Source organism: Schistocerca piceifrons, chromosome 5, assembly GCF_021461385.2.
Source record: "Schistocerca piceifrons isolate TAMUIC-IGC-003096 chromosome 5, iqSchPice1.1, whole genome shotgun sequence".
NCBI classification, from domain to species: Eukaryota; Metazoa; Arthropoda; class Insecta; order Orthoptera; family Acrididae; genus Schistocerca; species Schistocerca piceifrons.
The window spans coordinates 275,605,951-275,633,363 of record NC_060142.1 but is presented as its reverse complement, the minus strand read 5'-3'; the positions used below and the strand labels follow the sequence as shown (position 1 = coordinate 275,633,363).

General features: G+C 38.0%; 1 protein-coding gene across 2 annotated transcripts in view; it reads left to right on the top strand.

Annotated features, from left to right (window-relative positions):
* Positions 1-27,413, top strand: part of LOC124798187 (E3 ubiquitin-protein ligase Topors) — a 96,823-nt gene that overhangs the window by 55,389 nt on the left and 14,021 nt on the right. For both annotated transcript variants that reach the window (XM_047261483.1, XM_047261484.1), the window contains exons 4-5: positions 7,263-7,453; positions 23,515-23,742. In XM_047261483.1, the coding sequence (XP_047117439.1) occupies positions 7,263-7,453; positions 23,515-23,742 (419 nt within the window). The remainder of the gene's footprint in view (positions 1-7,262; positions 7,454-23,514; positions 23,743-27,413) is intronic.

Sequence of the window (27,413 nt, the reverse complement as noted above, 5' to 3'; positions counted from 1 at the left end):
TAGATACTGGGAAGAAGTGCTTAGGTATTCTTAGAAAACACTTTGATGAATATTGACAAGGAACTCCTTGAGTGCCAGGTTGCAAGTTCAGTCTTTAGTAAGGCTCGTTTGAAAGTATTGTGTTAACAATTCTGACAGGAAAAATATTAGCTGCTAATGACTCACAATGTGCACCTGGAGGGCACAGAAAAAGTGTGGGAGGTGCAGAGATCAACCTTCAGTGGCATGTATGCAAAAACTTGACATTGTCAACATTCAAGAAATGTTCAAAACAAACCATTAACTTGCACCATGAACACAGAGGGGAAAAATGGTGCACCACAGTGATCACAAATGTTTGCACCATCAAGATCGAAGGTGACCTTCTTGGGAGTTACAAACTGTGCAGGACATTCAGCTAGGTAATCCATTCTGAAAGAATGCATGTGGAATCACATTAGAGTAACAGGGTGATGAGAACTAATGGAATGTGATGGCGTGCAACCGAATGCTAAACAGTCTGTCGCGAAGCTTATCGTGAAATTGGCTATCCTGTAATGCATCGCTTCGTATAGTGCGATAATATGTTTTATAGGCATGGAAGGAACAAACATCCAGAGGCTGAATTTGTGTAGGTGGTATGAATTGCAATGTCATACATTTTTCAGGACAGATAGTTTGCTTTTAAGGAGTATGACTTTTATACAAGGACCAGGAATTAAGCCAAAGCAAGTTCTTTTGACCAGCTATTGGCCAAAAACAGTGCTTGTACATTAATGTTAGTTCTCTTATGCCCGTTTTCCCACTCCTGCTTGTACACAAGAGAGAATCATAGGTGGCAGAGCACCTTCAACTTGTCGCAGTGCAATGAATAACTTTCCAGTCAATTTACCATGCAGATTAACAGTCAGCATAATTGTACGTAAGTGTGTTAAGGCATTGATGTTAGTTGATCTTGATGCCACTCTCTGGGTACCTCTAATTTCCAAGGTTTCTTTCATATGCACTTCCACTTCAAATTCTGATTGGTCTGAGATGAAAACAAGTTCCTAAGTTTGTTTATCTCTTCTTCAAATTTTCAGGCTGATTCTGCAGTTTGCTGTGCATCATTAAGTTGACGCTTTGTTTGAAATTCGTTATCTTACATCCTCCAATACTGTAGCACTGTTTGAAGTTAAGCAAACCTTCACTGCTTCCTGTGAAATCACTATAATCTATGTCATGCACAGTTTGATGTGCATAATGTAGAAGATCATTATCATGCACATCCTTTAAATTGTAATGAGCATCCTGCACAAACACCTGTTTTTGTAACCAGTTTGCTGTGTCCTCCGTTGAATATCCATAGTTTCTCTTATGCGCTACTAGTTATCTTTAGTGTCCTCTCTTTCGACAAAAATTGCTCTTTATTATGTTTCACCAGAGACGGGATTTGTGGCCCCCTGTTCTTCAAGGATGATGAACTACATGGCTCAGTACGGGTTTCAGTATAGCTTTCACTTGTAAAGCATATATCGTCGTCATTGTATTCCTCACATACATTGTCCACACAGTCGAGCTTATAAGACACAACACATTCCACCAACTCGCCCTGCAGAAACACAAATGTTTCATCTACCATTTCTTTCTCACACTCTGAAATTCCTTGGATTCCTCTATGGTGAAATATAAACTTTGGCAAGTGTTGTTGTAGGTATATTGCAATGCAATGTTTGCTTTGTTTATCATTGACATTGCCATTGCTCTGCTTTGTATCGACATCTGTAGCACTGTTGTAAGTTAGTTGGCGACTAAGCAGTTTGACTACAATGTGTAAACTCATGCTGTGCTCACCATTGGATACCTCGAGTTCCACCCCTGTTGCCATTAGCAGCCAAAGTTGTTGCATGTTAGACAATGTATGGGGCGTTGAATGCCATAAACATCATTGGCCTTTTGCTGCCTCCCACTCAATGGGTTCCTTGTGAAAAGAATTACCTTAGTAAGTTCAGGGGTACGTTTTATCTCATTGTTACCTACAAATTTTTGTAACTTATGGTGCTTTGTTTATTGTATATAAGCATAAAGTGTTTAAAAAATCACATGAAATGAAGACAAATACTATTGCTCAGTGTAAGTCATTAGACTATGTGCTCTTCTATCACTAAAATGGCTGAATATATTACTGTTTTATTCAAAATAGAAATTCCAGCAAGAGGTTTTCTTTTTTTTTGGGGGGGGGGGGGGGGGGGGAGATTCATAAGAGGACTGTGAACTCCGTTTGAAACATTATTGCTGATGAAGATACTGTTATATTAGGTGACCAAATGGGCCTTCCCAGTAAAATAATTTATTGTATTATTCTTGGTTTTGCTGCCAGATTGTAAAGTCAACTGGATATAACATTTGAGTGGTCTACCTGTGCATGATATGAAGATAAAGGATTTATGTAAGATGTAGTTATTGTGATAAGTAACAGTTTCGGACAGTTCCTGGGGTATCAAGAGATTGCCAGTTTGGTATTGGAGGGAAGTTTGGAAGTGAAACTAGTAGAGGGAGGGAGGAGGCCAAGGCTCAAATTGAGTAAGTAGGTTGAAATGGATGTAGGCTGCAGTCATTTTGCAAAGATGAAGAGACTTGTACAGGATAGACTAGCACAAAAGGCTGCATCGAACCAGTCTGTTTTTGTTTTGGATAAACATCAGCCAAGGTCTTTCCTGTGATGGAAGAATCTTGCTTATAAATGTTTGTCATGAGAAGGGAACTTCGTTGACACTGAAAATGTGGATCAGGCTAGCCAAATGGTGAGGTTATTGCCTCGTGATATGTAAGAAATCCAGTTTTGACTCCTGACCTTGGTAATGATTTTCAGTTGGCTCTTTCGATGCAAGTCTGTTTGATGCTGTCTTTGCTATCAACACCTGAAGAAAACTATCAATTGTAGGTTCTCCGATGTTGGATGTGTATCTTGAAATAGCATATCTTCCAGTAACAGGATTAGGATGTATTGCAAGCCATACCCATATCTTTGTAAAGTTAGTACTCTCTTAAAGAAGTGTGTGTGGGTAGGAGAGTGGGGGTGCGCATGCGCGCAGCCCCTCCCATCCACCCACCCGCACTTTATTGTGGCTCACTAACTAGCCAACCAGTAAGAACTTTGTGGTATCTGCTGAGCAGTAATGTTTTCAAGTATATTTTCACAATTTGTCAAACTAGCTTTCTCGAAAAACTATAATCTCTTTCTATGAAAGCCAGATGGCATTAGGCAATTTTCATCTCTGCACACTTTTAGTAAACCAATTGACAGGTAATGTTTGCAATTAGGGGTAATATGTTGCTTTAATGTTAATTACCCTTGTTGTTTGTTGGGAACTGAAATGATGATTTAGTTACACAGCTGTTGTAATTATTACTTGTGCTTATTTCTTTGGAATGCCTTTACTGATTTTTGGTGAGGAGAGCAAAGTTTGCCGTGATCCTTAGACTTTGTCCAGTTGTGTGGTGATAAAGGGAATCAGTTGTGTGTGTATCAGTCAGTGTTCTGACATTTATGTTCATTGCTTGTTACACAGTTTGCTGATATTCAGTGCAATAAGACACTGTGCAAGAAGTGTGTTACACATAAAATAAAAAATATGGATTAACACATTATACATGTGAAAGAATAACAGCTTATGGCCGATATAAAACAAAATGACTGTACAGTCAGTGTCAAATAGTGAATCCTTTCTCCTCTTTCATAGCTTGCTGCTTAGCACAAACACTTCAAATTTTAAATGTATTCAGATTGCGTAACCTATCCTTTCTTATACTTTTTAAAGACAAGGTTATATTTTGGAATTTTTGTACATAATACATGTGTGTGCTGTGCCATGATTCATTTAGTTTTATAATCTAATAAAAAAGTATGTTACTATTATAGGTATAAGTGTGTTTGTTAGTTGTAGAACAGCAGTTGAAAATTTGTAACAGCTTTATAATTTTTGCTTCCAGGATTGAAATTGCTGAAAGGTCAGGAAGTCTGAAAGCTAATTTCATTTGAGATTTACATCAACAAATAAAATTTAAATCAAGATACACAAATTAGTCTTTCCAAATCTGATTACACTGGTTAAGCCAGTGATGGAGGCGGGAAAATATCATCCAAGTTGTTATGCCAGCAATGCATACAGTTGTTGCCAACAGTGAATGAATAAATCCTGAAAATAAATTGAAAACAAATAATGCTGGGAGGATAAGTTGACTGAAATTACACTTATAAGCATTACAGATAGAAAGCTGTTCAAAACTAGTGGAAGATAGATTGTCTCATTCAGTTATTTATCATTTGTGCTCAATGCCAAAAATGAAACGAATGAGTGGTTTTGTTGTTTGCAGCAGTATTGATAGCTATATGGATCCTTTGTCCCTACCACTGTCAGTTCGTCCTGGTTGTGAAGGCAGGAAGGAAAATGAAAGAGTTTAATGTCGCATCAACACCAAGGTCATTAGGGATGGAGCACAATCTCGGATTATGAATGGATGGAGAAGGAATTTGGCCATGCCTGTCTCAAAGGAACCATCCCAGCATTGACCTGGAATGACTTAGGGAAATCATTGAGAATCTAAATCTGGATGGTTGGATGCAGATTTAAACTTAATCCTTCGGAATGCGAGTTCAGTGTGCCAATCACTGTGCCCCTTCACTTAGTTTCCAGTTGCAAGAACTGCAGCTGATTGTAGCATGTGTCTTGTTTGCCCATGTTGCAGCTGCCGTTGAACAAATTTATTGTTTCATAAAACTTTCACACTAAGCAACTGATTGTATTTATAACCATTAACGTATCCGATACTGATTATCTGTCAAACATTACTTGAAGAGTATTCCCACTGAGTGGCAGTTAGCATTCTATTTTATATAATCATTATGTTAAAGTTGCTGTATAATATGGTACTTAAAAGTATATGTTTAAAATAGTTACATAGATAGAAATTCAGTAATAAACTTTGAATGGTTTTGTGTACTGATTCTTTATTTAATTCAAAGTAAAAAATATGTTCATATCTGAATTTGCTTTTTTGCTGTTGTGTTAAAAATTAGTTTTAAAAATACAATGTTTTGAAAAGTGTATTCATTGAAGCAAAATCTGAACACTAAACAAAACACAAAATGTTGTCTGAAATGCTTATTTTTCTGAAAAAACCCAAAAAAATTTGGATTTCAAGCGGCAAGGAGTAACATGTAGTTTTATAACTGAAGAAAAACAAATACTAAAAAAATACATGCTTTTGGCTTTGTATTAAAGCCTCATTACATTTTATATTCATTCCATGGTCTTATCTCTAAACAGTGTCACAAACTTTCATCTTAAAAGATGCACCCAAACTGTGATATGCCATTGTCTGCTCAGTTTCACAAGTGAATTAAAATGTTGATGACTGATGATGCAGAGTTCCTTGTAGTCCTGAATGAACTGTACCCTGTTGACCCAGACAGTACTGAGTGAAAGTATGCTGACAAACTCTCCTTCAGATCAACATGAGATGACTGATGGTTCTGTACATTTTTGACTCTAAAAAATATTAAGAATATGGAAGTCATCACTGCTCCACTAAGTGTCAAGCTCTGGCTTTGGCTTCTAGTTCACTACAAAATGGAAATTGTTGAACAACTGCATGAACATGATTTTGTTCAATGTAGAATATTTTGTTGCCTGAAAATTGTATGTTTTTGCCGACTGATGAGGCACCCTTCGATATGTATGGTAATAACAGTATGCAAGTCAGTGGTAAGTCTTCATCTACTTGGTTGCCTTCCTCTTTGTTGCATTTACTCTCATTCCTAAACCACACTTTGCAAGTTTGTTTTTCCGTGTCTAAAAAGTAATAAGATGTAATAGTATCAAAAGGAGAAGTCAGTTGGCAAGACTAAAATTCCTAGAAGGCAGAATAGTTGGCTAATTCTTACCATCATGAGCCTAAAATCCGTGTACTTTCCAATGGAAACTTTACGTAGTTCGTGACACTTGTAATGACTTCCTCAAGGAGGAAAGAATTACAGGTTGGAAAGGAGGAGCAGATGATTCAGATCATCAAGATGCACTAATAATGACTAGAGGTTTACAAAGGGTGCAGTAGTAAATAATCAGTAGGTGATGCTACAAGGAAACATTTTGGTTTGGGAAGGAAATTCCCATTTATGCCGGTCATATGATTTGCACAGATGGCTTATGAAAGACAGATGTTTGTTTTGCAAGTTTCTACTTGTTACATGATTGTGACCTCCTTTTAAGTATTTGTTTGAAACCCAACAATTATTCCAGAACGAATTTCCATTCTGGAGTGGAGTGTGTGCTCGTTACTGCAAATAAAATTTGTCTCTGTCTTTTACTTAGGCTGCAAATTTAAGAATAATCCTCCATCTTCGAGCATGTTACTGTGGGTAGTTACAGCCATACGACGTAGTATGGATTATCAGTCTCCAGTTAAAGAACTGTGGCTAGAGCGAAAGGATTATGAACCCTATGTGGTGTGTGCTGTGCAACATCCAGTTCCATGTGGCTGAAACTGTCTATAGTCAAATGATTGAAGACCATTGGTTAATCTTTCAAAACTGCTACCCTTCAATAAAAGTGACTGTATCAAGGGCTGATTTTTCGTACTGTAACTACTACCTACTTTGTACAGGCATCAAATGGATAAGCTTGTGATGAATTTACCCAGCTGATTAAAACGTGACATATGGAAATATCTGAGCAGCAGAGTTAAAAGACGTTGCACTGCACGTGTGGTCTCATAAAGTTTTTATTGGTAGTATGACCCATATAATTCAAGGCTGGTAATCCCATTCTATGCCATCTGGCTATAATTATCCATAGTCAAATACGAACCAGCAGCCTTAGCTACATACGTTATAGTGAGAGCAAATTTTATTCAAATTAATTATTAATAGCTGTGAATGGGGGTCACAGATTGATCATTATTGTTTTATATTATTTGTAGACATATATTATTGTTTATTATCCACTTAACCATATGTCTTTGTAACACACTCTATAGTATATGATTATTGCTTTGCACTTAGAGAAATTTGTTGATCATTATGTAGCTATGGTTAAAGGTTTTGCTGAGGTTCAGGGTTTCTGAATTTTAATTTTGTTTATTTTACTTTTCTGGACACAACCTGAGAAAATTTCAGATAATGAACATGACTAATTGTGGAAAATTTTGTTGCAGTGATTGCCAAGAACAGCAACTGCAAAAAATAGGTGAATGTAAGTACTATGTGTTAATTTCTCTGTTTTGATAAGACACTGTAATTTCAGGTAAAGGCAGAATGCCCTCTATGCAAACAAAGTTTCCAGTCCATAATACACAATGTCAGATCTATTGAGGACTATGATCAGTACGATTTATTACCAAATGAAACTGCTGCAGCACCCACTGCTACAACCACTGTATCAGTCACTGCTTCATACCATTGGACACTGCGCGACATGCCAAGATTTCGATACAGGTGAGATAAAGTAACATTAGAGCATGCTCATGTAGACAACAGAAGGGGTCAATAGAAGAAAGTGCTAACCCTCACTTTCACTGTCACTAGTCTGATCAGGGTTGTCAGTAACTACTAGTTCTATTTGTACCATCAGAAAGAACTGTCTACTAAGTATATTGATTTGTCTAACTGCATTTACTTTCTTGTCTTTGAATTTAACCAATATATAACGTACAATAACTCAAAATGAAGCTCTTGTGGCCTAGTACTTCTGTCAACCTCTTCAGTTCTTTGCCTTACAAAGAATGCTCCAGAGAAGCCCTGTGGTTTTAAAATAGGTTTCAATTCTTTTTTTGGGGGGGGGGGGGGGGGGGGGGGAAGACAGGTTTCTACTTGACCACTTGTGCATTGTTTTCGTTTGTGATCATAGAATATGCTTTTATTACCTCTAGATGTGTGGAAATGATAGAAGTGTGTGTGGGGGGGGGGGTCATTGTTTCCGGTAAGTCTAAGTAGATAGTCAAATTAAAAGCTTTTAATGGTTAAAAGTTAAGTAAGAGAATATAGGGTATGCCTATATCATAAAACCTCATCTCAAATTTTTTTGACTTGTTCCGTATGTTTCTAGGAGATCTCAGAGTGATGAATTGTGAACAACACTACCCCTTTGCATGTAGTAATATAATCTCTGCCTTCTGAAAAGAGATTTTTTATGTTGCTTGGAGGTTAGTCAATTTGAAATGACCTCTTTTGAGAGTAAGAAGAAGAGCACAATTTGTGGTGCTGTCTACTTCGTATCCGTTGGTGGCAGCATGTGTTAGATGTCCATGCCCAGCGAAGTCTTTCAAGGAAATTATTGTTTGTTCAAAGTGTTATAAGAACTATATGCAAATATTTATGTGGCCAGCTCCTATTATGGCTGACATTGTGTGAAATTGAAGCATGTTATTCTCAGTATACTGGCTTCAACCAGGACTAATTTATGAACATGAGTTTCACTCAGTAATAAGAACTTATTGGAACATAGTCCTCAGGAAAACATTGATCAATGAAAATGTATTGAAATTGTTTCAGTGTCCAGATGAGGCATTAAATTCTCCATCTAACTCTAGAGCTTCATGAAAATATGTAGCTTTTTCAATACACATCACATCTGAAACAGAACTCTTCTGCGCATTTGTGGCTAAACCACTGCAAAAGAGCAGCATCTAATTCATCAGATTTAGATCTTTCCATGTTTTTTCAGTCCAGATGGTCCAGAACTAGAATTTCATTTCTCGACAAAAGCCTTTATTTTCTGCTTGTTCTTTTTATTGTGCCAAACAAGTCAGCATTCCAGTACCGTAATCAGCTCTTAATTTTGCAGCAGTTTCCCCCTTCTCAAATCTTTCAGTTAATTCTAATTTTTGTTTTAATGTAAACTTATGTTTCTTTCCTTTCTCAATCATCTCTTTTACACATTCCTTTTAACTTGCTTAATTGAAAATGCTGATTAACATCAGAAAACTGAGTTTGTTTTTTATTCATAAGGAAAAGGCTGATAGATGAAATGTAAATGGTACTCTTTTCTCACAGGGCTGTCATTTCAACAATGGAAATGGCACTTGTTATCACATGGTGGGTTGTTTATTGCTGTTTGCTAGAGAAGAATATTGCACATATTTTTTAGATGCACGAATAATCTGCAAACGGAATAATCCACACATCAATAATTGAGAGTACATTGTAATTTGTCTGGTTATTGGTTTTGGTCTTTTAGTGGGCCATTTTTTACCCCTAGGTGACAGCAGGCTGTTCAACGTGCCTCCTGAGTGGTCTGCTCCACATTACCAGCTCCTGCTGTCACCAATGAGTAAAAAGTTGTTTAATAAAAGACTGAAACTGATCACCAAATGAAGTATATACAAGTTAAATGTTATCTAGAATGTTTTATTGAAATAATTTTAATATCATTCGGCGGTGTTCCACCACTGTAGCTTTAAGTATCACAGTGGATTGTAAAACCATAGTACTATGTGTGTGCTACAGAAAAGATGTCTGCTACCCAAATCACAGCATTTGCCTGTTTTATGCTTCTGTTTCTTGGTACTAAGCAATAAAATGGCCACTACCGTTGCTCAGTAATAAATTACAGCTTTCGAATAGTGTTCTGAATTATGAATATACGCACTACTGCCAGCTAGAGGATAATTTTGATACCATTTCTAACTTGTGGGTGGATATGTCTCTTAATTATATTTTTTATTTGACTATTTCTGTTTGGCTCACACTCATTGACTTATTATTGTTATTATATAAATGACACATACATACAATTTGAGTACACATTAGTTGGCTTAAGGGGTATTAGTTATAGATGACATTGATGCAATGCATGCTCTATTGTGCATGTTCTGCTCAATTTCCCCCTCTCCTTTCCTATGAAATAATGTAATGTGTGCAACTTCATTGATCACTTACATTCTAATTTTCAGTCCTCTATTTCTAGGCACAGCCAACCAGTAGTCATGAACTCCTTGTGTCACTAGTAATTTGTTTTCTAGTTAGAGCAACAATGCCATACCTCAACCTTTCCTTTTTCATTTATTTCCCATCCCATCAGTTAAGATTTCAGTAACACATTTCTGCAGTCTGGAGTCAATATGTAATATAGTCTGGGGTACTTCATAACATTAATTATTTGTTCTCACACCCTGCTACAAGTCAACGCCAATGAAATGGATCTATAACTCAGTAGATTATGTTTATTTTCTCTCATATGTATTGCTGTGGTCTGTGCAACTTTTCATTCTTCTCTCTCACCATATATACTAGAATACTCCTCATGGCATTGTAAGAAAAGTAATTAAGCTGCAGCATTGTTTACGTCGTCCTGCTACGACTGTGGTTGGGTCATGACAACATAGTGGAACATTTGTGGTGACACTGTGATAGTTTGCTGGAATGACAGAGAATTATCTTGCAAGTCTCACGATTTATTTGTGGTACACTAATCAAAGATTTTCAATGGATTTTCCTTTGGTGTGTCATTGACTTACCAAACATATGTTTACAGAAAGGGAGATCACTTTCACGCAACAACTACAACTAATCTCGTTGTCTACATTGCGTATTATTTGTATCAGCTATCACAAGGGCAATGAGGAGGCAGTGAATGCAGCAGTTGGCCACTTGCGCCGTGAAAATGTCAACGCACTGTAACGAGTAACTCTCAGTTTGAAACTGGCATGAGAGTAACATTTTACCTGCTCTGTGACAGAGCCACAGACAGCTAAATTGATCTCAGAAGGACATCTTCAGAAATTTTGTCGTCATAAGATATCTCATTACATTCAGTAACCAGTAAATCTAGAAGTAAGGAACATAAAATGCTGCAGAACTGCTACTGAAAATCTGCAAATGATATCTTATCACTGGATACTCTGTTAATGGTGTTTCATTCAATTACTACTCTCTAACAGCCACATTGTTATATATCTACATCTACATCCATACTCCACAAGCCACCTGACAGTGTGTGGCGGAGGGTACCTTGAGTACCTCTATCGGTTCTCCCTTCTGTTCCAGTCTCGTATTGTTTCTGGAAAGAAATATTGTCGGTCTGCATCTCTGTGGGCTCTAATCTCTCTGGTCTTATCCTCATGGTCTCTTTGCGAGATATACGTAGGAGGGAGCAATATACTGCTTGACTCCTCGGTGAAGGTATGTACTCGAAACTTCAACAAAAGCCCGTACCGAGCTACTGAGCGTCTCTCTTGCAGAGTCTTCCACTGGAGTTTATCTGTCATCTCCGTAACGCTTTTGCAATTACTAAATGATCCTGTAACGAAGTGCGCTACTCTCCGTTGGATCTTCTCTCTCTCTTCTATCAACCCTATCTGGTACGGATCCCACACCGGTGAGCAGTATTCAAACAGTGGGCGAACAAGTGTACTGTAACCTACTTCCTTTGTTTTCGGACTGCATTTCCATAGGATTCTTCCAATGAATCTCAGTCTGGCATCTGCTTTACTGACGATTAATTTTATCTGGTCATTCCATTTTAAATCACTCCTAATGCGTACTCCCAGATAATTTATGGAATTAACTGCTTCCAGTTGCTGACCTGCTACATTGTAGCTAAATGATAAAGGATCTTTCTTTCTATGTATTCGCAGCACATTACACTTGTCTACATTGAGATTCAATTGCCATTCCCTGCACCATGCGTCAGTTCGTTGCAGGTCCTCGTGCATTTCAGTACAATTTTCCATTGTTAAAACCCCTTGATATACTACAGCATCATCCACAAAAAGCCTCAGTGAACTTCTGATGTTATCCACAAGGTCATTTATATATATTGTGAGTAGCAACAGTCCTACGACCCTCCCCTGCAGCACACCTGAAATCACTCTTACTTCGGAAGGCTTCTCTCCATTGAGAATGACATGCTGCGTTCTGTTATCTAGAAACTCTTCAATCCAATCACACAACTGGTCTGTTAGTCCATGTGCTCTTACTTTGTTCATTAGACGACTGTGGGGAACTGTATCAAACGCCTTTGCGGAAGTCAAGAAACACAGCATCTACCTGGGAACCCGTGTCTATGGCCCTCTGAGTCTCATGGATGAATAGCGTGAGCTGGGTTTCACACAATTGTCGTTTTTGAAACCCATGCTGATTCCTACAGAGTAGATTTCTAGTCTCCAGAAAAGTCATTATACTCTAACATAATATGTGTTCCAAAATTCTACAACTGATCGACGTTAGAGATATGGATATATAGTGCTGCACATCCGTTCGACATCCCTTCTTGAAAACGGGGATGACCTGTACCCTTTTCCAATCTTTTGGAACGCTACGCTCTTCTAGAGACCTACGGTACACAGCTGCAAGAAGGGAGTCAAGTTCCTTCACGTACTCAGTGTAAAATCGAACTGGTATCCCATCACGTCCAACGGCCTTTCCTCTTTTGAGCAATTTTAATTGTTTTTATATCCCTCTGTCATCTATTTCGATATCTACCATTTTGTCATCTGTGTGACACTCTAGAAAAGGAACTGCAGTGCAGTCTTCCTCTGTGAACCAGCTACTTGAGTATGACAAAAGACTTCATGTTTAATTAAGATAGCCATTTGATGTATTGTATTATTATGAGACACCAGTTGCATTAGAGTAGTGCATATTAATAGTTTTTCCCATGAGGGTACTGAACAAAATAGACACAAAAATCAGAGAACCTGTCAACAAGATATTCCACGTTGTTATCGAAACCCATCTGCTGATGCACAGGTAGTTGCTCTGTCCCAAGTTTGTAAGGACTCACTGACTCTGAGTTAAGCCATGTTTAAAGTGCAGTCACCAAAACAAAACAGACAAAGGAAATAAAAAACCAACTTTCTTGGTGGTTGATTGATAAGAGGTGAGAAAAGTAAACACATGCAATTACCAGATTAAAAGACGTGAGGTAGATATGTTTGCCAGCCAAGCTCCTTGGTGGTGTCTTCCAGGTTGCATTCGGTGGCAACAATTGTCAGCTGTGAAGGACACGTTCCTATGAAGCAGTTCATAACACAAAATACCTTTTTTGTGCCACCAGTTGTATATCAATAACAATACATTTTGTGGATGTACACAGGCATTTGAGCTAATGTTTGTTATGGCTTACTCACTGTTTTCTCCCTATGAAGTTACATATAGTACTTTGCCATCAGACTGCACTGATTTAGGTTTACAGTGACTTTCTTAAATCTACTACGGCAAACGTAGCTTTGAAAGTGCACAGACAACTTTCTTCTCCAACCTTTCCAGTTAGAGATTTTGCTTCACTTCTAATCTTGTTTTTGATGAGACGCTGTACCGTAATCCTCCTTCCTTTCTTTTAATCTCAGGTTAATGGGTTTCACACTTGCTTGCCAGTTATTGGAAACATGGTCATTGACCATAGTAGTAAATCGCAGAAACGTCCCTCATCAATGCCTGTTTGTCTTCCTGAATGTGGTGATTAATTTATCTGAAAATGATTGTGTTTGAAATTATGCAACTTTACTTTCTCGATATCACTCATTTCTTACAAGGCCTCCACTGCTTTCACACTTCTATTAAACATGAACAGAACCCAATGTCTCAAATATTAGACTTTACTCCATTTTCTAATGCATAAACAATGCTCCTCAGAGTGACAAACACGAGAAATATTCAAGTTGTCATGGCACGAGCTATACTGCAGACTTGAACAAAATAAGACCATATTTAAATATGCTTATAGCAACATGTCATACAAAATTGCCACAGAGTGTGTTGAAACATAGTATTATATCATGCACAATGTTACATGATGTTATACTTGCTATTCAAGCACAGAAAAGTCCGCTGGAGATCATAGGCTCTATGCTTGATGCATCATGATCACTTGGGCAGACACCGATCTGAATCAAGCAGCCACTGGGTGACAGAGCTGAAATTGGTCTTACCATGACTGATGCCCCCCAAGCCCTTTCCCAAACATGTTTTCATAAGATTTTTCTCTTACTGGTGTTTAGAAAACGAACGAAAATGCCTCGGAATTTCTGTTAGACTGATGCTCGTAGCAGACAGAATACTGCTTAAGAAAGAAAGGAAAGGATGGGTTTGATATCATGGCTTTGCATTTACACTACATGATATTGATTACTGGACTAAGAGTAAATTATATGCAACAACAACTCAAGTGGAAGTCAACACTTCTCATACTGTGTGCTGCATACCCCATTGTGACAAAAACATGATGCTGACACATGTGAAATTCAATTGATTGGTTGGACTGAGGCTAGCTTCTAATGGGTAAGATGTGGGTTTGATTCCCATTCGGGTACCAGTTTTTAACAGCCACAAACATAACCTCTACACCTTCAGAAATACCACGTAAAGAATGCTGGACTGTGCCATGGTTCCAAATCAACATAATATGTGTCCATTCGCTACTGACTGGAACAGAGTTGGATTACCTTTGGCTACCAGAGGAAGACGTCACTCCTTGCAGAAACTCTATCTCTAGTAAGCTTTCTTACACTATTAATGTTGTTTTAGTTTGTGAACCAATTGTCATGTAAGGTCATAGGTCTTCATTTCTTACTTTAAGTGACTTTGAGGTTATGAAAATATTGGCACTGGACTGGGATTTGAGCTCCAATTCTAATTTTTCTCTGGATTTGAATCCTTAAGTATGATATTGTCCCATCATTTCGTTGTTTCCTCATGATGCCAAACTCCTCCAGATCTCTACGAAAGGTGTGATCCTAACTAATAGGAAAAGGGAATTTGATAGTTGATATCTGTTTGTTTGGGGTCAACAGTGTTGCTGCGCACTGGGTTGGAGTCACAGGCAGCACAGAACTATTTGTTACATTACCTCTAGCTGAACATGTGCAAAGTCCCATGCAGCACAGAATTATTCATTGCATTGCCTCTAGGTGAACATGTGCGCATCTCACTACTGGTGAAGAAACAGTAAATATTTCATGTCTATTCATAGCTGTAAGACAGTATCAAAATTTACCAGCTTCGAGTCCCTGCCAGGCAAAAAACATTTATATTGTTGTTTCAGGTTCCAATTTCATGCTGTTGGTGAACACCTTTAATATCTGATATCTGATTGTGATTAGTTAACAATTCATATAGGTACTGGGGCCTACTCCCCGTCCATCACTACAACTTTAGTTCAGGCGTTTCACATTTGTACGTTCCGCTTTATTATTACATAATTTCGTGGTTACTTCTCAGGGGCAATATAAGCTTAATGGGGTTGCCGATGCAGTGCTGAACAAATTGTCATTTATTTCCAGTTTCGGACAGTCGGCCTTGTAAACTCATACTGGTGAACACTTTGATATTTTACATCTATTTATGTCGAGGCGAGTCTTGATCAGGCATGCAAGCTCCGGTTAACAGTGGATTCAAATTCGGGTCACGGACAACAACTTGACATGCAATGTCAAGTGATAAGACTATTGTAATGAAGTTTAATTTACAAGTGTTAAGGACTGTCCCAATAATGTTTTTTCTAATATTTGTTGTATGATGATATTGGTTTACATCTGGACTGACTGCCATAAAGAGTAGTGTTCTCTAGTAGCCTCTTGTGTTACCCATTGTGTATAGTCAAACGACTGTGCTGCAGAGGATTTAGATGACCTGCAACTCAGCTATGCCCTGTTGGTTGCGTACAGTCAGATGCAGCCTACCCATTGGAATTCAGGGGTGACCCACATTTTGTGCTGTCGAGTGTAAATATCTGGATTTTCTGCCTTAGACATTTCCAAGTTCTTCTTAAATTTCTTCAGCATGTTTTCAGTTTTCTCCAACTCTTTTCCAATGATTTCTTCATCAATATGTGTAGTCATGTACATTTCTTGAGTTTCATGTTCAAGTATGCATGGATGTGAAATCAGCTGAATTAGCCCATCAGGTTTTAAGAAATCTGTCAGCATTTTATTCCATCTGAATGATGCTTGCCTAAGTCCGTTCACAGTGAAAGGACATCTGCCACTGGTCTGAATAAGTTCTTGAAATCTGTATCCATTTCTAGTTGACAGCCTCTGACAACCAGCCTGTCCTCATATTGACTATCTTGTTGTTCTTTAAAGATTCCTTTTGCTTCACCAACTTCCATGTATCATTCCATTCAAATGATATTTTTTCTTCTTCAATTGCCTTCAGCCAGTTTTGTTTATCTGGATCATTGATACATTCTCTAGGTGAAAGTAATGTTTCGCAATCTCCATAGCTTAAAAATTTCTTCACATTGGCTGTATCCCTAAAACTGTGTTTTATTTTTTCTTCATTGCTTCCTCATCCACTTTGATTGTCTTCTTCATTTTCATAATGTTGAATTTAATTTATTCAGTTGGTAGCATCATTTTCTTCGCTGATAACAAGATTTTTCTTTACAGTGTCTTTCGTCATTTTTGTTCAAATTCAACTTCTCTTGACACAACAACAACAACAACAACACTATTTCTTCCTTCTGCATTAACTGTCTGTAGATATTTGGAGAACAGCCAACAGACATTTATGGGTTATTTCTTTCATCTAGTTTCTTCGGATGTCCTAGATTTTTAGAAAAATTCTTGACTAAAAGTTTGAAGTATTGACAGATCTAATGTTCTCCCAGATCACTTTTTCTGCCAGTGTATCATGATTTTGATTGATAATTGGGCTTATCATAGCTCTTGCTGTGTTATTCATTATTGTCAGGTTTAGCCCCTCTGCTTTCCTATTAAGCTAAGGGCTGTAGGCAATACTATAGTCTATCACAGTTCCTTTGCCTTCACACCTATTCTTAAATTCATGACTATTCTTTATCACGTCTTGTTTTTGAATCTTTCAGATTGAACTAATTTTTACTTTTCCAACACAAAAGGAGTGTTCCAACCTTTGACTGCACATCATAAAAAAACAGGCTAAATGAAATTGAGTGAATCATCTAATGGTTATGTAATATCTGCATCCATTAAATGTTGGGGAATTTACCTCTCCACAGCCGGCCGGAGTGGCCGTGCGGTTCTAGGCGCTACAGTCTGAAGCCGAGCGACCGCTACAGTCGCTGGTTCGAATCCTGCCTCGGGCATGGATGTGTGTGATGTCCTTAGGTTAGTTAGGTTTAATTAGTTCTAAGTTCTAGGCGACTAATGACCTCAGAAGTTAAGTCGTATAGTGCTCAGAGCCATTTGAACCATTTTACCTCTCCACATACATCAGTTTGTATTATTTTAATAATATTGTTGGTCTTTCTTCACAGTAGAAAAGGAATTTTGTGCTAACTGAACTCTCACACAAACTTCACACTTTTTTTGTGTTGAATGTAAACTGTTTACGCATTTTCCATTACACATTTTCTTGGTCGCTCAAGTGCAACCTGTGCATGGATAACACAGCCTCTTATGCTGTTCATATTTTTCTTCTTCTTGTCAGAAGCAGATGTATTTCTGATTTAATTGTCACTACATCTAATCAATTTCTTGTTTATGGTCCTAAACCGAGCATTTTATTTTAAAAATCAGCCAAAACATGCGTTAAACACAACTGCGCAGTCTTTTTCAGTAATAGCTTTCACAGTCATCAGATTTACACTCTGTTCTGGAATGAACAGAATATCTGTGAGAATACAGTTTCCATCCACAAAATGTCCTGTTGCTACTGTCTTCATTAATCCACATTGTTTCGCAACTTTTACAACTCTGTCGTAATGTTCCAAGTTTGTTAACTTTTCCATTTCAGTACACATGTCCTGCACATACACTATCAACAAACCCTGACCATTTCTTCTTTCTTTGTTGCATTCACATGCAATAAATACAGTATCAGCCTTACTGCTTTCTTTCTTTCTTTCTTTCCTTTTATTTATTCCTTCTTTCTTGTTCTGTTCATTCATAACTTATCTCTTCTCATCTTTAGTGTTGACTTCTTTCTTCTTCTCTTTAGATGTGTCTTTGTTGTGACTCGCCGATCTTTCAAAGTGCCGCCACGCAGTTACGCGCATCCTCTACATGCGGTGCTGTCTGCCAGCTATGCAGCAGCAGCGCCACCTAAGCGGCCAGCCAGCCAGTGGCCGCTAGACTTGGACTCAGTTATGATTTGACTGTTAAGGTGTACACACGTCTTACTCTGTTTTTTTGATCTGTGACTTTCATGTATTGCATCTTCCTTGAAATATATTTGTTCAACTTGAAGTTATTACAGTCTTCTTTTTTGTTTCCATGAGTGATGTCTTCTTCCTTGTGTTCATCAGTGACTGAATCTGTTTTGATACTTTTTCTTAGCTGAAAACTGTTATGTTTGTGTTGTTTTTGTCTTTAAAATAACAGTCTTCCTTTGTGTGGTTTTCATTTTCCAGTGACGACAGAACTTGAAAAGTCTCGTTTTTGGTTCTTGAATTTTATTTTTGTTTTAAAGTACCAATCCCTTTGTCCGTGATTATTTTTCTTGCAAAATACACAGTGTCGTGGGCATGAACATAGAGCCAGACATTTTTATTGACTGGGGACAGTTTAGTCCAAATGCTACATTCTGTAGAGTACTTATATTACTAAACATGACTCTAGCTTTATCATATTTGGAACAGTAAAATTCTTGAAGTGACTGCTAAGTTTGTTGAGACATGTCTCTTCCATATATTTCTTCAAGTTTGTCGTACGTAACCTTGGAAGTTTCACAGCATAACACATGTGGCTTTAGCCTTTTGTCAATTGTGTTCACTATATAACGTTTTGCTTTGCTGTCCCATTGTTGCTATTTCCTCCCTTTTTCTTCTATCGCTGTTTTCAAGTGATTCAGTTCTGTTCACATCATGACACACACCTTGCAAAGGAAACAAAGCTCTGTTTTCAACCTTCCACACTGGAAAAATATTGCTGGCCTTGAGAACTTGTAGAGCATGAAATTCTTCATTTTATTAATACATTATAAAGCTTTTTCTTCATTTCAACATATTTTTGGGTCATCTTACAATGTTTCCTAATTGAGTTTGTGACAGTTTTACATTACACACGTGCATTTTTTGTTCGTAGCTCTAGGCCTCTAACTGGTCGTGTTTTATTCAGTTGTGTAGTGAAACCTTTTTATTAGTAGTATTCACTTCATAGGAATGTTACATGATTTTAACTGCATATTCATTACTTAGAGGGCATTATGATATTTTATTAAGTTTTTCTTTCTGGTACGCACTGTAATAGTTACCACATAGAACTCTGCTTCTGCATTGTTTTCTTGTCACCAATCTTTGAATCATGCACCAAACTTTGTATTTAAACAACTGTTCCAACATGCAGCACACAGGTGTCGGCAGGTGGCACATGTAAACACATTTAGAGTTGCTGGGGACAGGAGCAGCGTAGCAAATGTGCACATTTCATACAAAGACACTCTCATGTTTCACCTTTGCTATATTATGATGACAGTTATTTATTTTCTCACTGTCAGCGATTGGGCGTTTTCATGTGCTTACTCTGAAACCAACATATAGATTACGTTCATCATACAATACTATATGCTTATTTGTAGGCCAGTCCTTATTCCTTATATCTGCATGTCATTTGATTTGCTTATTGTCTTCCATATCCTTCTATTTACACGGTTATCCTGTGTGTGTGTGTGTGTGTGTGTGTGTGTGTGTGTGTGTGTGTGTGTTTTGTGGCGGGGGGGGGGGGGGGGGGGGGTGCGCATGGGCGATGTATGTTTGTGATATTTGATATTTATATATACACACATTGTATTCACCCATACAGGGTGACTGTAAAGTACAAGGATATGGAGACACACATTGAAAATTATGTTGAATGTGCATATAATTAATATGGTCAGTACACACTGATGTAATTTTGGTTGATGACACACACATAAGTTCCCCAATCATACTGTAATCAATCGGTTGGGAGAATAACAATTCGGTTAGTGGTGGACATGATGACATCCCATGAAATATGACTAAATGCCATCTCCGAAAACCGTCTAGAACACACAGTTAGGAACCCCACCCTTGTTGGAAATGTATTGGATCTAATGGCAAGAAAAAGACCTGACAGCTAAAACAAGCAGAAAGATGTATATTTTCAGTAAACTAGATGAAAACTCAGTAGCATCATATCTCAGTGAGGAACTTAAAACTTTCAGCACAGGGCAGAAGCATGTAGAGGACAATGACTCAAATTTAAATGAATAATGGGTCATCCTCTGGATAGATAGTACCCAAGGAAATAGTTCATAATGAGAGGGAACCTCCATGGTTTACCGTAACTGTAAAGAAACCTCTAAAGGAACTGAGATTGCTGCACAGTAAGTGTAGAACAAAGCAAAGGGCTATAGATAGAGAGATGCTGAATGAAACCTGTTTGGCTTTCAAGAGAGCAATGTGTGATGCCTTCAATGACTACTGTAGCAGAATATTGTCAAAAGATATTCCACAAAACCCAAATTAATTCTGATTGTATGTAAAGGCTGTTAGTGGCACCAAAGTTAGTGCCCAGTCCCTAGAAAATGAGACTGGAACTGAAATTGAGGGTAGGAAAGCAAAAGCTGGAATACTTAAATCGATTTTCAAATGTTCCTTTACCAAGGAAAAGCCAGGAGAATTGCCGCAATTTAATCCTCATATCACTGAAAAGATGAACAGAATAAGTATTAGTGTCAGTGGTTTTGAGAAACAGCTGAAATCGTTAAAATTGAAAAAAGCTCCAAGGCCCAATGGAATCCCTGTCAGATTCTATATTGAATATGCAGCTGATTTAGCCCCTGTTCTAACTATAATCTATCACTGATCTCTCAAACAAAAAACTGTGCCCATTTCTTGGGAAAAACCACAGGTCTAGTAGAATTGATCCACAAAACTACCATCCAGTATCCTTGATGTCGATCTGTTCTAGAACTTTAGAACATATTCTGAACTCAAACATAATGAGGTATCTTGAACAGAATGATCTCCTCAATCTCAACCAGCCTGGATTCTGAAAATGTTGATCATGTGCCCATCTCGCACTTTTCTCACACGGCATACTGAAAGCTTTGGGTCAAGGCAACCTGGTAGAGGTAGTATTTCTTGATTTTCGAAAAGCATTTAACTCAGTACCACACCTACACTTATTGTCAAAATTACAATCATATGGAGCACCAAGTGAAATTTATGATTGGATTGAGGACACAGCGTATTATCTTGGATGGAGCATTGTTGTCAGATTTTGAAGTAACTTCATGTGTGCCCCAGTGAAGTGTATTGGAACCCTTGCTGTTCATGTTGTATATTAGTGACCTTGCAGACAATATCAACAATAACCACATACTTTTTGCATATGATGCAGTCATCAATAATGAAGTGCTGTCTGAAAGAAGCTGCATAAATATTCAGTCAGATCTTTATAAGATTTCAAAGTGGTGCAAAGATAGGCAACTTGCTTTAAATGTTAGGAATGTAAAATTTTGTACTTCACAAAATAAAAAAAAAATAGTATCCTGTGGTTATATCAATGAGTCACTGTTGGAATCAGCCAACTCACATAAATACCTGGCTGTTAATACTTTGTAGGGATATGAAATGGAAATATCACATAGGCTCAGTCATTGGTAAATCAGGTGATAGACTTTGGTTTATTGATAGAACATGGGGAAGTGCAGTCTGTCTACAAAGGAAATTGCTACAAAAACACTCATGTGATTGGGTCTTGAATATTGCTCCAGTATGTGGGACCCATATCAAGTTGGACTAATTGGGGACATTAAACATATAGAGAGAAGGGCAGCTCAAATGGTCACAGGTTTGTTTGATCCATGGGAGAGTGTTACAGAGATACTGAAGGAACTGAATTGGATGATGGATGTAAGCTATCCTGAGAAAGTCTATTAACAAAGTTTCAAATTGATGACTCTAGAATTTACTTCAGTCCCCTACTTACCACTCACACAGGGATCATGTGGATAAGATTAGAATTATTACTGCACACTCAGAGGCATTCAAACACTCTTTCTTCTCGCACTCCATACATGAAAGGAACGTGAAGAAACCATAATAACTGATAAAATGGGACATGCCCTCTTCCATGCATCTCACGGTGGTTTGCAGAGTATAGATGTAGATATAAATGTAATTAATACACATTTTGTTGTATCCTTTAATAATCCACATGTTTTTTAAAATATTAATTAACCAGGTTGCATGTTTTTGGAATGGAATTTAAGCAGTATTTGTTATTGTTCTCTTTTGTGTAAGCAATGAAATCTTTAAAAAATAACTTCTGAATTATTGCATGTTACATAAAGTCATACACATTTTTATAATCTGTGAACTTAGTACTTTAAATCAGTGTAGGCCAATGTTTCAGCAAAACAATTTTTATAAGAGTAGAAATTTTTAGAGCACATGGTTCCTTGAGGTTTTAAATATCAAATATCAAACAGTCCTGCAAAATAAAAAATCTTCAGCATAACAAACTATATTTTAAGCAGAATGAGATTTTCACTCTGCAGTGGAGTGTGCTCTGATATGAAACTTCCTGGCAGATTAAAACTGTGTGCCAGGCCGAGACTCGAACTCGAGACCTTTGCCTTTCGCGGGCAAGTGCTCTACCAACTGAGCTAGCCAAGCACGACTCACGCCCCGTACTGGCAGAAGTAAAGCTGTGAGGATGAGGTGTGAGCCGTGCTTGGGTAGCTCAGCTGGTAGAGCACTTGCCCGCGAAAGGCAAAGGTTCCGAGTTCGAGTCCCGGCCCAGCACACACTTTTAATCTGCCAGGAAGTTTTATATTTTAAGTGTCAGTAAAACTTATACTACTGTGTGAATAATAGGAAATTAAAAAAAATGACCTCTGAAGTAAACAAATTGCATGTAGCATATTTTTCATTGTAGGAGTGATTTCACTGCAAGTAGGTATCATCCACTCTGATTCAACAGACAATAATTATTTCAGGTTGGTATTTCAAAATAATAACCGTATTGTAACTGAGTGTGACAGAATAGTCAAAAAGTTTGCTTTTTTGTGATTATGGGTGCATTACCAGATATTGATGAAGTATCTCATAGTTATGTGGATGGAAACGTACTTTGTATTTTTTATGACAGCAAAGTAACCTATACAATGACTTTATTTTGTGAAACAAGTTGGGAAGTAACAAAACACCAGGTGAAGACAATGAAGGTGCATTACCTAGAATTCAGGGATAAAAATTGTCCAGAAGAAACTGTTATCAATGCAATGTACTCTGGAGGGGGAAAAAAAGACCCTTGTCATGGAGGTGGCATCATACAGCGTTTAACTACCGCTTACTGTGAAATTTTCTTTTGCTTCAGTTTGGTTGATTTTTGATAATCCCAAGCTGTGGCATTCTGTAACAATACTGCTGGTGATAGTAAACTGATGTTGTTTCGGTGTTATTAATCAGATAAGCTCTGTTATGCTTCAGTTATTGCTATTGGTCCTCTTTTATACAAACTGTCCTATTGTAGCAACTGTTTATAATGTTTCTAGTTCTATTTCCAGTGTCCATATATTGTGAAATGCACAAAATTATACCAGCAATAAGATTAGTACATAGTTTCATAAAGAATATTTTTCCTTTCTCTTTCTTTTTCCTGAAGGACAACAATGACTGGAAATAATGGCAGATTTCGTATAGAAGAAGTGAATCCTGTAGTTCTGCAGCCACTCCCACCAGCGAGACGACCTCAGCGTGCGCCCTGGACTCGGTCTCGTAGACAGATTGCTACTGCAGAATTCAGACGCTCAATATACGAGAGAAATTTGTGGGTTATGCCATTACATGACATTACAGGAAGATACAGGGAATCTTCTCCAGAATTTTACAGGTATTTTCTAATGCAATCCCTTATTTTTAAACACTGTGCAGCAAATCGCCATCAGTTTCGTCCCGTAGTCTGTTTACATCAAAAGGGTAATTATTACTTTCATAAATTAGATTGTGAATTGTTCCCTATATCTGAAATAGTGTTACTCTCAAACACTGAACTGAACTATTTCCTTCTGAAAAAATATACACATAAATGTGTAGTTATTTCTTCATATGGACAACTTCACTGCTGCAGATATCCTTGTGCTGCAATCTGTAAAATGTTACCAAATCTCAACTCTCTACCGAATCAGAGAAAATATTTCTTCCAGTAACAGTTATATTACGTCTTCTGTTACAATTTTTGATATAAGGGGATGCCACATTTACAACGAATGTTCATACTTTGTCTGATGTTAAACACTCTTAATCTGACTGTACTAGTGGCAGTTCTTTACGAATCTGACAAAGAGAATGAATCTTCTCTCTCTCTCTCTCTCTCTCTCTCTCTCTCTCTCTCTCTCTCTGTGACATAAGTACCATTGTCATCACTCGTGCATTTTGTCAGTACCGTGTCCTACCTCTGTGAGACAGGACATCATGGCATGGAGTAACTACCCAGCAAGCAAGTACCACAGTGTAGCGAACTGCCATCCTGTCCTGCCTTGGAGACGTGCGACATTCATCTGGGCTAGTGTACATGCACAAACAACAACAACAAATTCCAAAGAGTTTACAATCATAAACTAATTAACTAATAACAAATAGTTTCACTATAGCAATCATAGTTTTTCAGTTAGCTACATTTTGGGTAATCCATCATTTGCCAAAAGTGGTATGTTACACCACATATCATTGCCCATAGATAAAGGTCATTGTCACAACCCTATAAAATAATGAATAATATATTTATTTCCAAATATTCTTTAGTATTATAAAATTAATAAAATAGTAAGAGTTTGTCTTTTTTATTGTATCAACTTTATACTTATTGAAATGGAAGCTATTCACACAAAGCATTTCCTGTGTATTCATTGTCTTGCTTTATTTGTACTTGTAGATTAACCACAAAGAGGGCTGTTAAACCACCTCTGATTCATCCTCTAATGTTTGTAAGTGAATTCATGACTTTCTTTCACTGCGCTGATGTAGAAATCAAGTAATTATCAGCTTCTGTTACTATCCTAATGTTGTCAAACTTCATTTGGGAGGTACTTGTACATGTGCTACTCCTGTGGCAACCCTGTGAAAACAGGTTTAAGTATTTAGATAAGAGAATAGTTCCCGCAGTGTAAGCTGTTGAATGAATATGGAAGGAGGAGGCCACATGTGGTATTCCAGGTGGAGAAGAAATAAAGGAAAGAAAATACTAGAAATGTTAGAACCGAAGGAAGAACAATCCCCCCCCCCCACACACACACACACACACGCACACACCCCAAAAAAGGAAGAAGAAATATCGCTCCCTGGGTAGTACTTTCCGGTGAGCCAGAGGACAAAAATGTTCTCTTAAATAACAGAAATCACCAGTTTTACTTTCACAGGTGCTGAAAGTTGGTTCTAACACCCTAGTATTACCGGTGTACATAGAGAGTAGCAACACAGATAGCAATCTCCAGGTGTTTAATTAACTAAAGCACCAAAACTAAAGCAATGCTTCATTTGAGTTAGACAGGGTAGGCAAATAGTAACCCTTGTTACTATCACTAATTTTAAAGGTGTACAAAACCTATAAAGAATGTACTAAGGAATACTTACATAATATGCATTTGAGTATGACACACACAGTGGTTATGGTTACTACAAGCCACACCACAAGTTGGGAAACAGGGCCAAATTTCTAGTAGTGTACTGTCGAGTTGAGATTTTCACACACAAATGTTTTATTCATATCTTACAGAAACTAGCAATAAGCCAATAAACAGCCTTTTAAACACACCTCTAACGGCAATCAAGTAATTTATAGCAATACAACAGTTTAAAAAAAATTTAAAGAACATTAGTAAACAGGCTATTAAAGTAAATAAGGTATGGTGAGGTAGTGAAGCTACCAACACCGCCATTAAAAAATAAAAAAAATAAAAAAAAAAAAAAAAAAAGGTCTCGGCAAACACACGATTAATGGCAATAAAGGAAAAGGAATGGAGGAATTTAAAACGTTTTTAAACAAAAGTATCCTGGAATATCATTAGAACATAACAGATATGACGGACCCGTGTAAGGCGGCCACACATCACCCACTCAGGGATGCTCAGGCTAGGCAGAATACTGACAAATTTAAATACGCCCGTAAACACAATTGCCACTCTCAGGCTGGTCACTGCACTGACTTTTAGCCAGCAAAAACTTGTAATAAGATGGCTTAACTTGCTGACAGAATTAGAGTTAACCTCGTGCAAGGAAACATTACACCGCACAGTCCTGAATGAGCGACCACATGATCAACCAACAAGAAGCATGAATTTACTCATAACACACGACAGAATAGCGAAACAATTAAACTGCCAAAACTACACCTCCCATCGGGCAGTAACGAGAGGAGGAGGAGGAGGAGGAGGAGGAGGAAAGATCACTGTCTTCAATTACACCGGTGCCTGGGACAGGAAACCTGATCGCCGGAGGCCACAGGGCAGAAGAGACACTGGTTACGCAAACTTATTACTTAATGATTAAACCTTCCACTAACTTAACTTGCAATTATGCTCGAACAGGCAGTACATGACCTCCGAAGGCAAAGATCCACACATCCGACCGCTCACGCATCGCCAGTGTACCCAACATGCTACGGTCACGCGGCAACACGCTCACTGCAGTTCACGTCTTCTCTGCAACGTTGATGGGTAGTGACTGCTCCTTCACGTTAGGTGTCTCCTTTTTTAAACTCCAGTGTTGAAACGGAGGACGTAAGGAAGCTTATTAACGTCCCACCAAGGTGAAATGAACAGCAACTACTTGTGGGGCGATTCTGTATACAACCAACCCACGGGGAGCTCTTCTGTCAACTCAACCCGCTCATTACACACAACCGACAAACATCACGTGGCGACTCGGTACAACCGACCACGCCTGGTCCACGCTGGTGAGCCACGCTGCCCTCCCATATCTACCAGACTGAGCGCACAATGCCCCTACTTCGCTGCCACCACACGAGGTTACAACCGGTCAAAGACCTCATTTCCTCCATAGTAGTTTCAGCAAACGCAGATATTGATAGCAGAGGGAAAAGACAATCAAGCAGCCACTTAATGACAGACAACATATCAAACAAACATGTCAGGGGAAGAAAAGGAAAACCAATGCAATCTAAATACGAGGTGTGGCACGAATCGATAAATGGCTCAGAAATTCCCAACCATATTTATGTTAATCACATTTCTCAATAGACATTTCATATTTCTCCTGTATGTATTTGGAACAACGGGCAGTCTTTTGTTGCCTTGCCTAACTCTTTACTCCATATTACTTACATTAGGAACAGCACAGAAAGGTCACACTTATTTTGCTGTCATTGTTTTATAAAATTAGTACATCAATCAGATCACTATAAGATGGTAGTCCCCCTATTTCTCAACTTTGGAGTGAGCCTCAAAACCAACAGTGTGCTACTTCTGTAGAAACTACTCGAGACACTTCTTCATCAGGAGGCCATTTCCTAACCACCATCAAATTTTCACAAAGATGGTATCACCA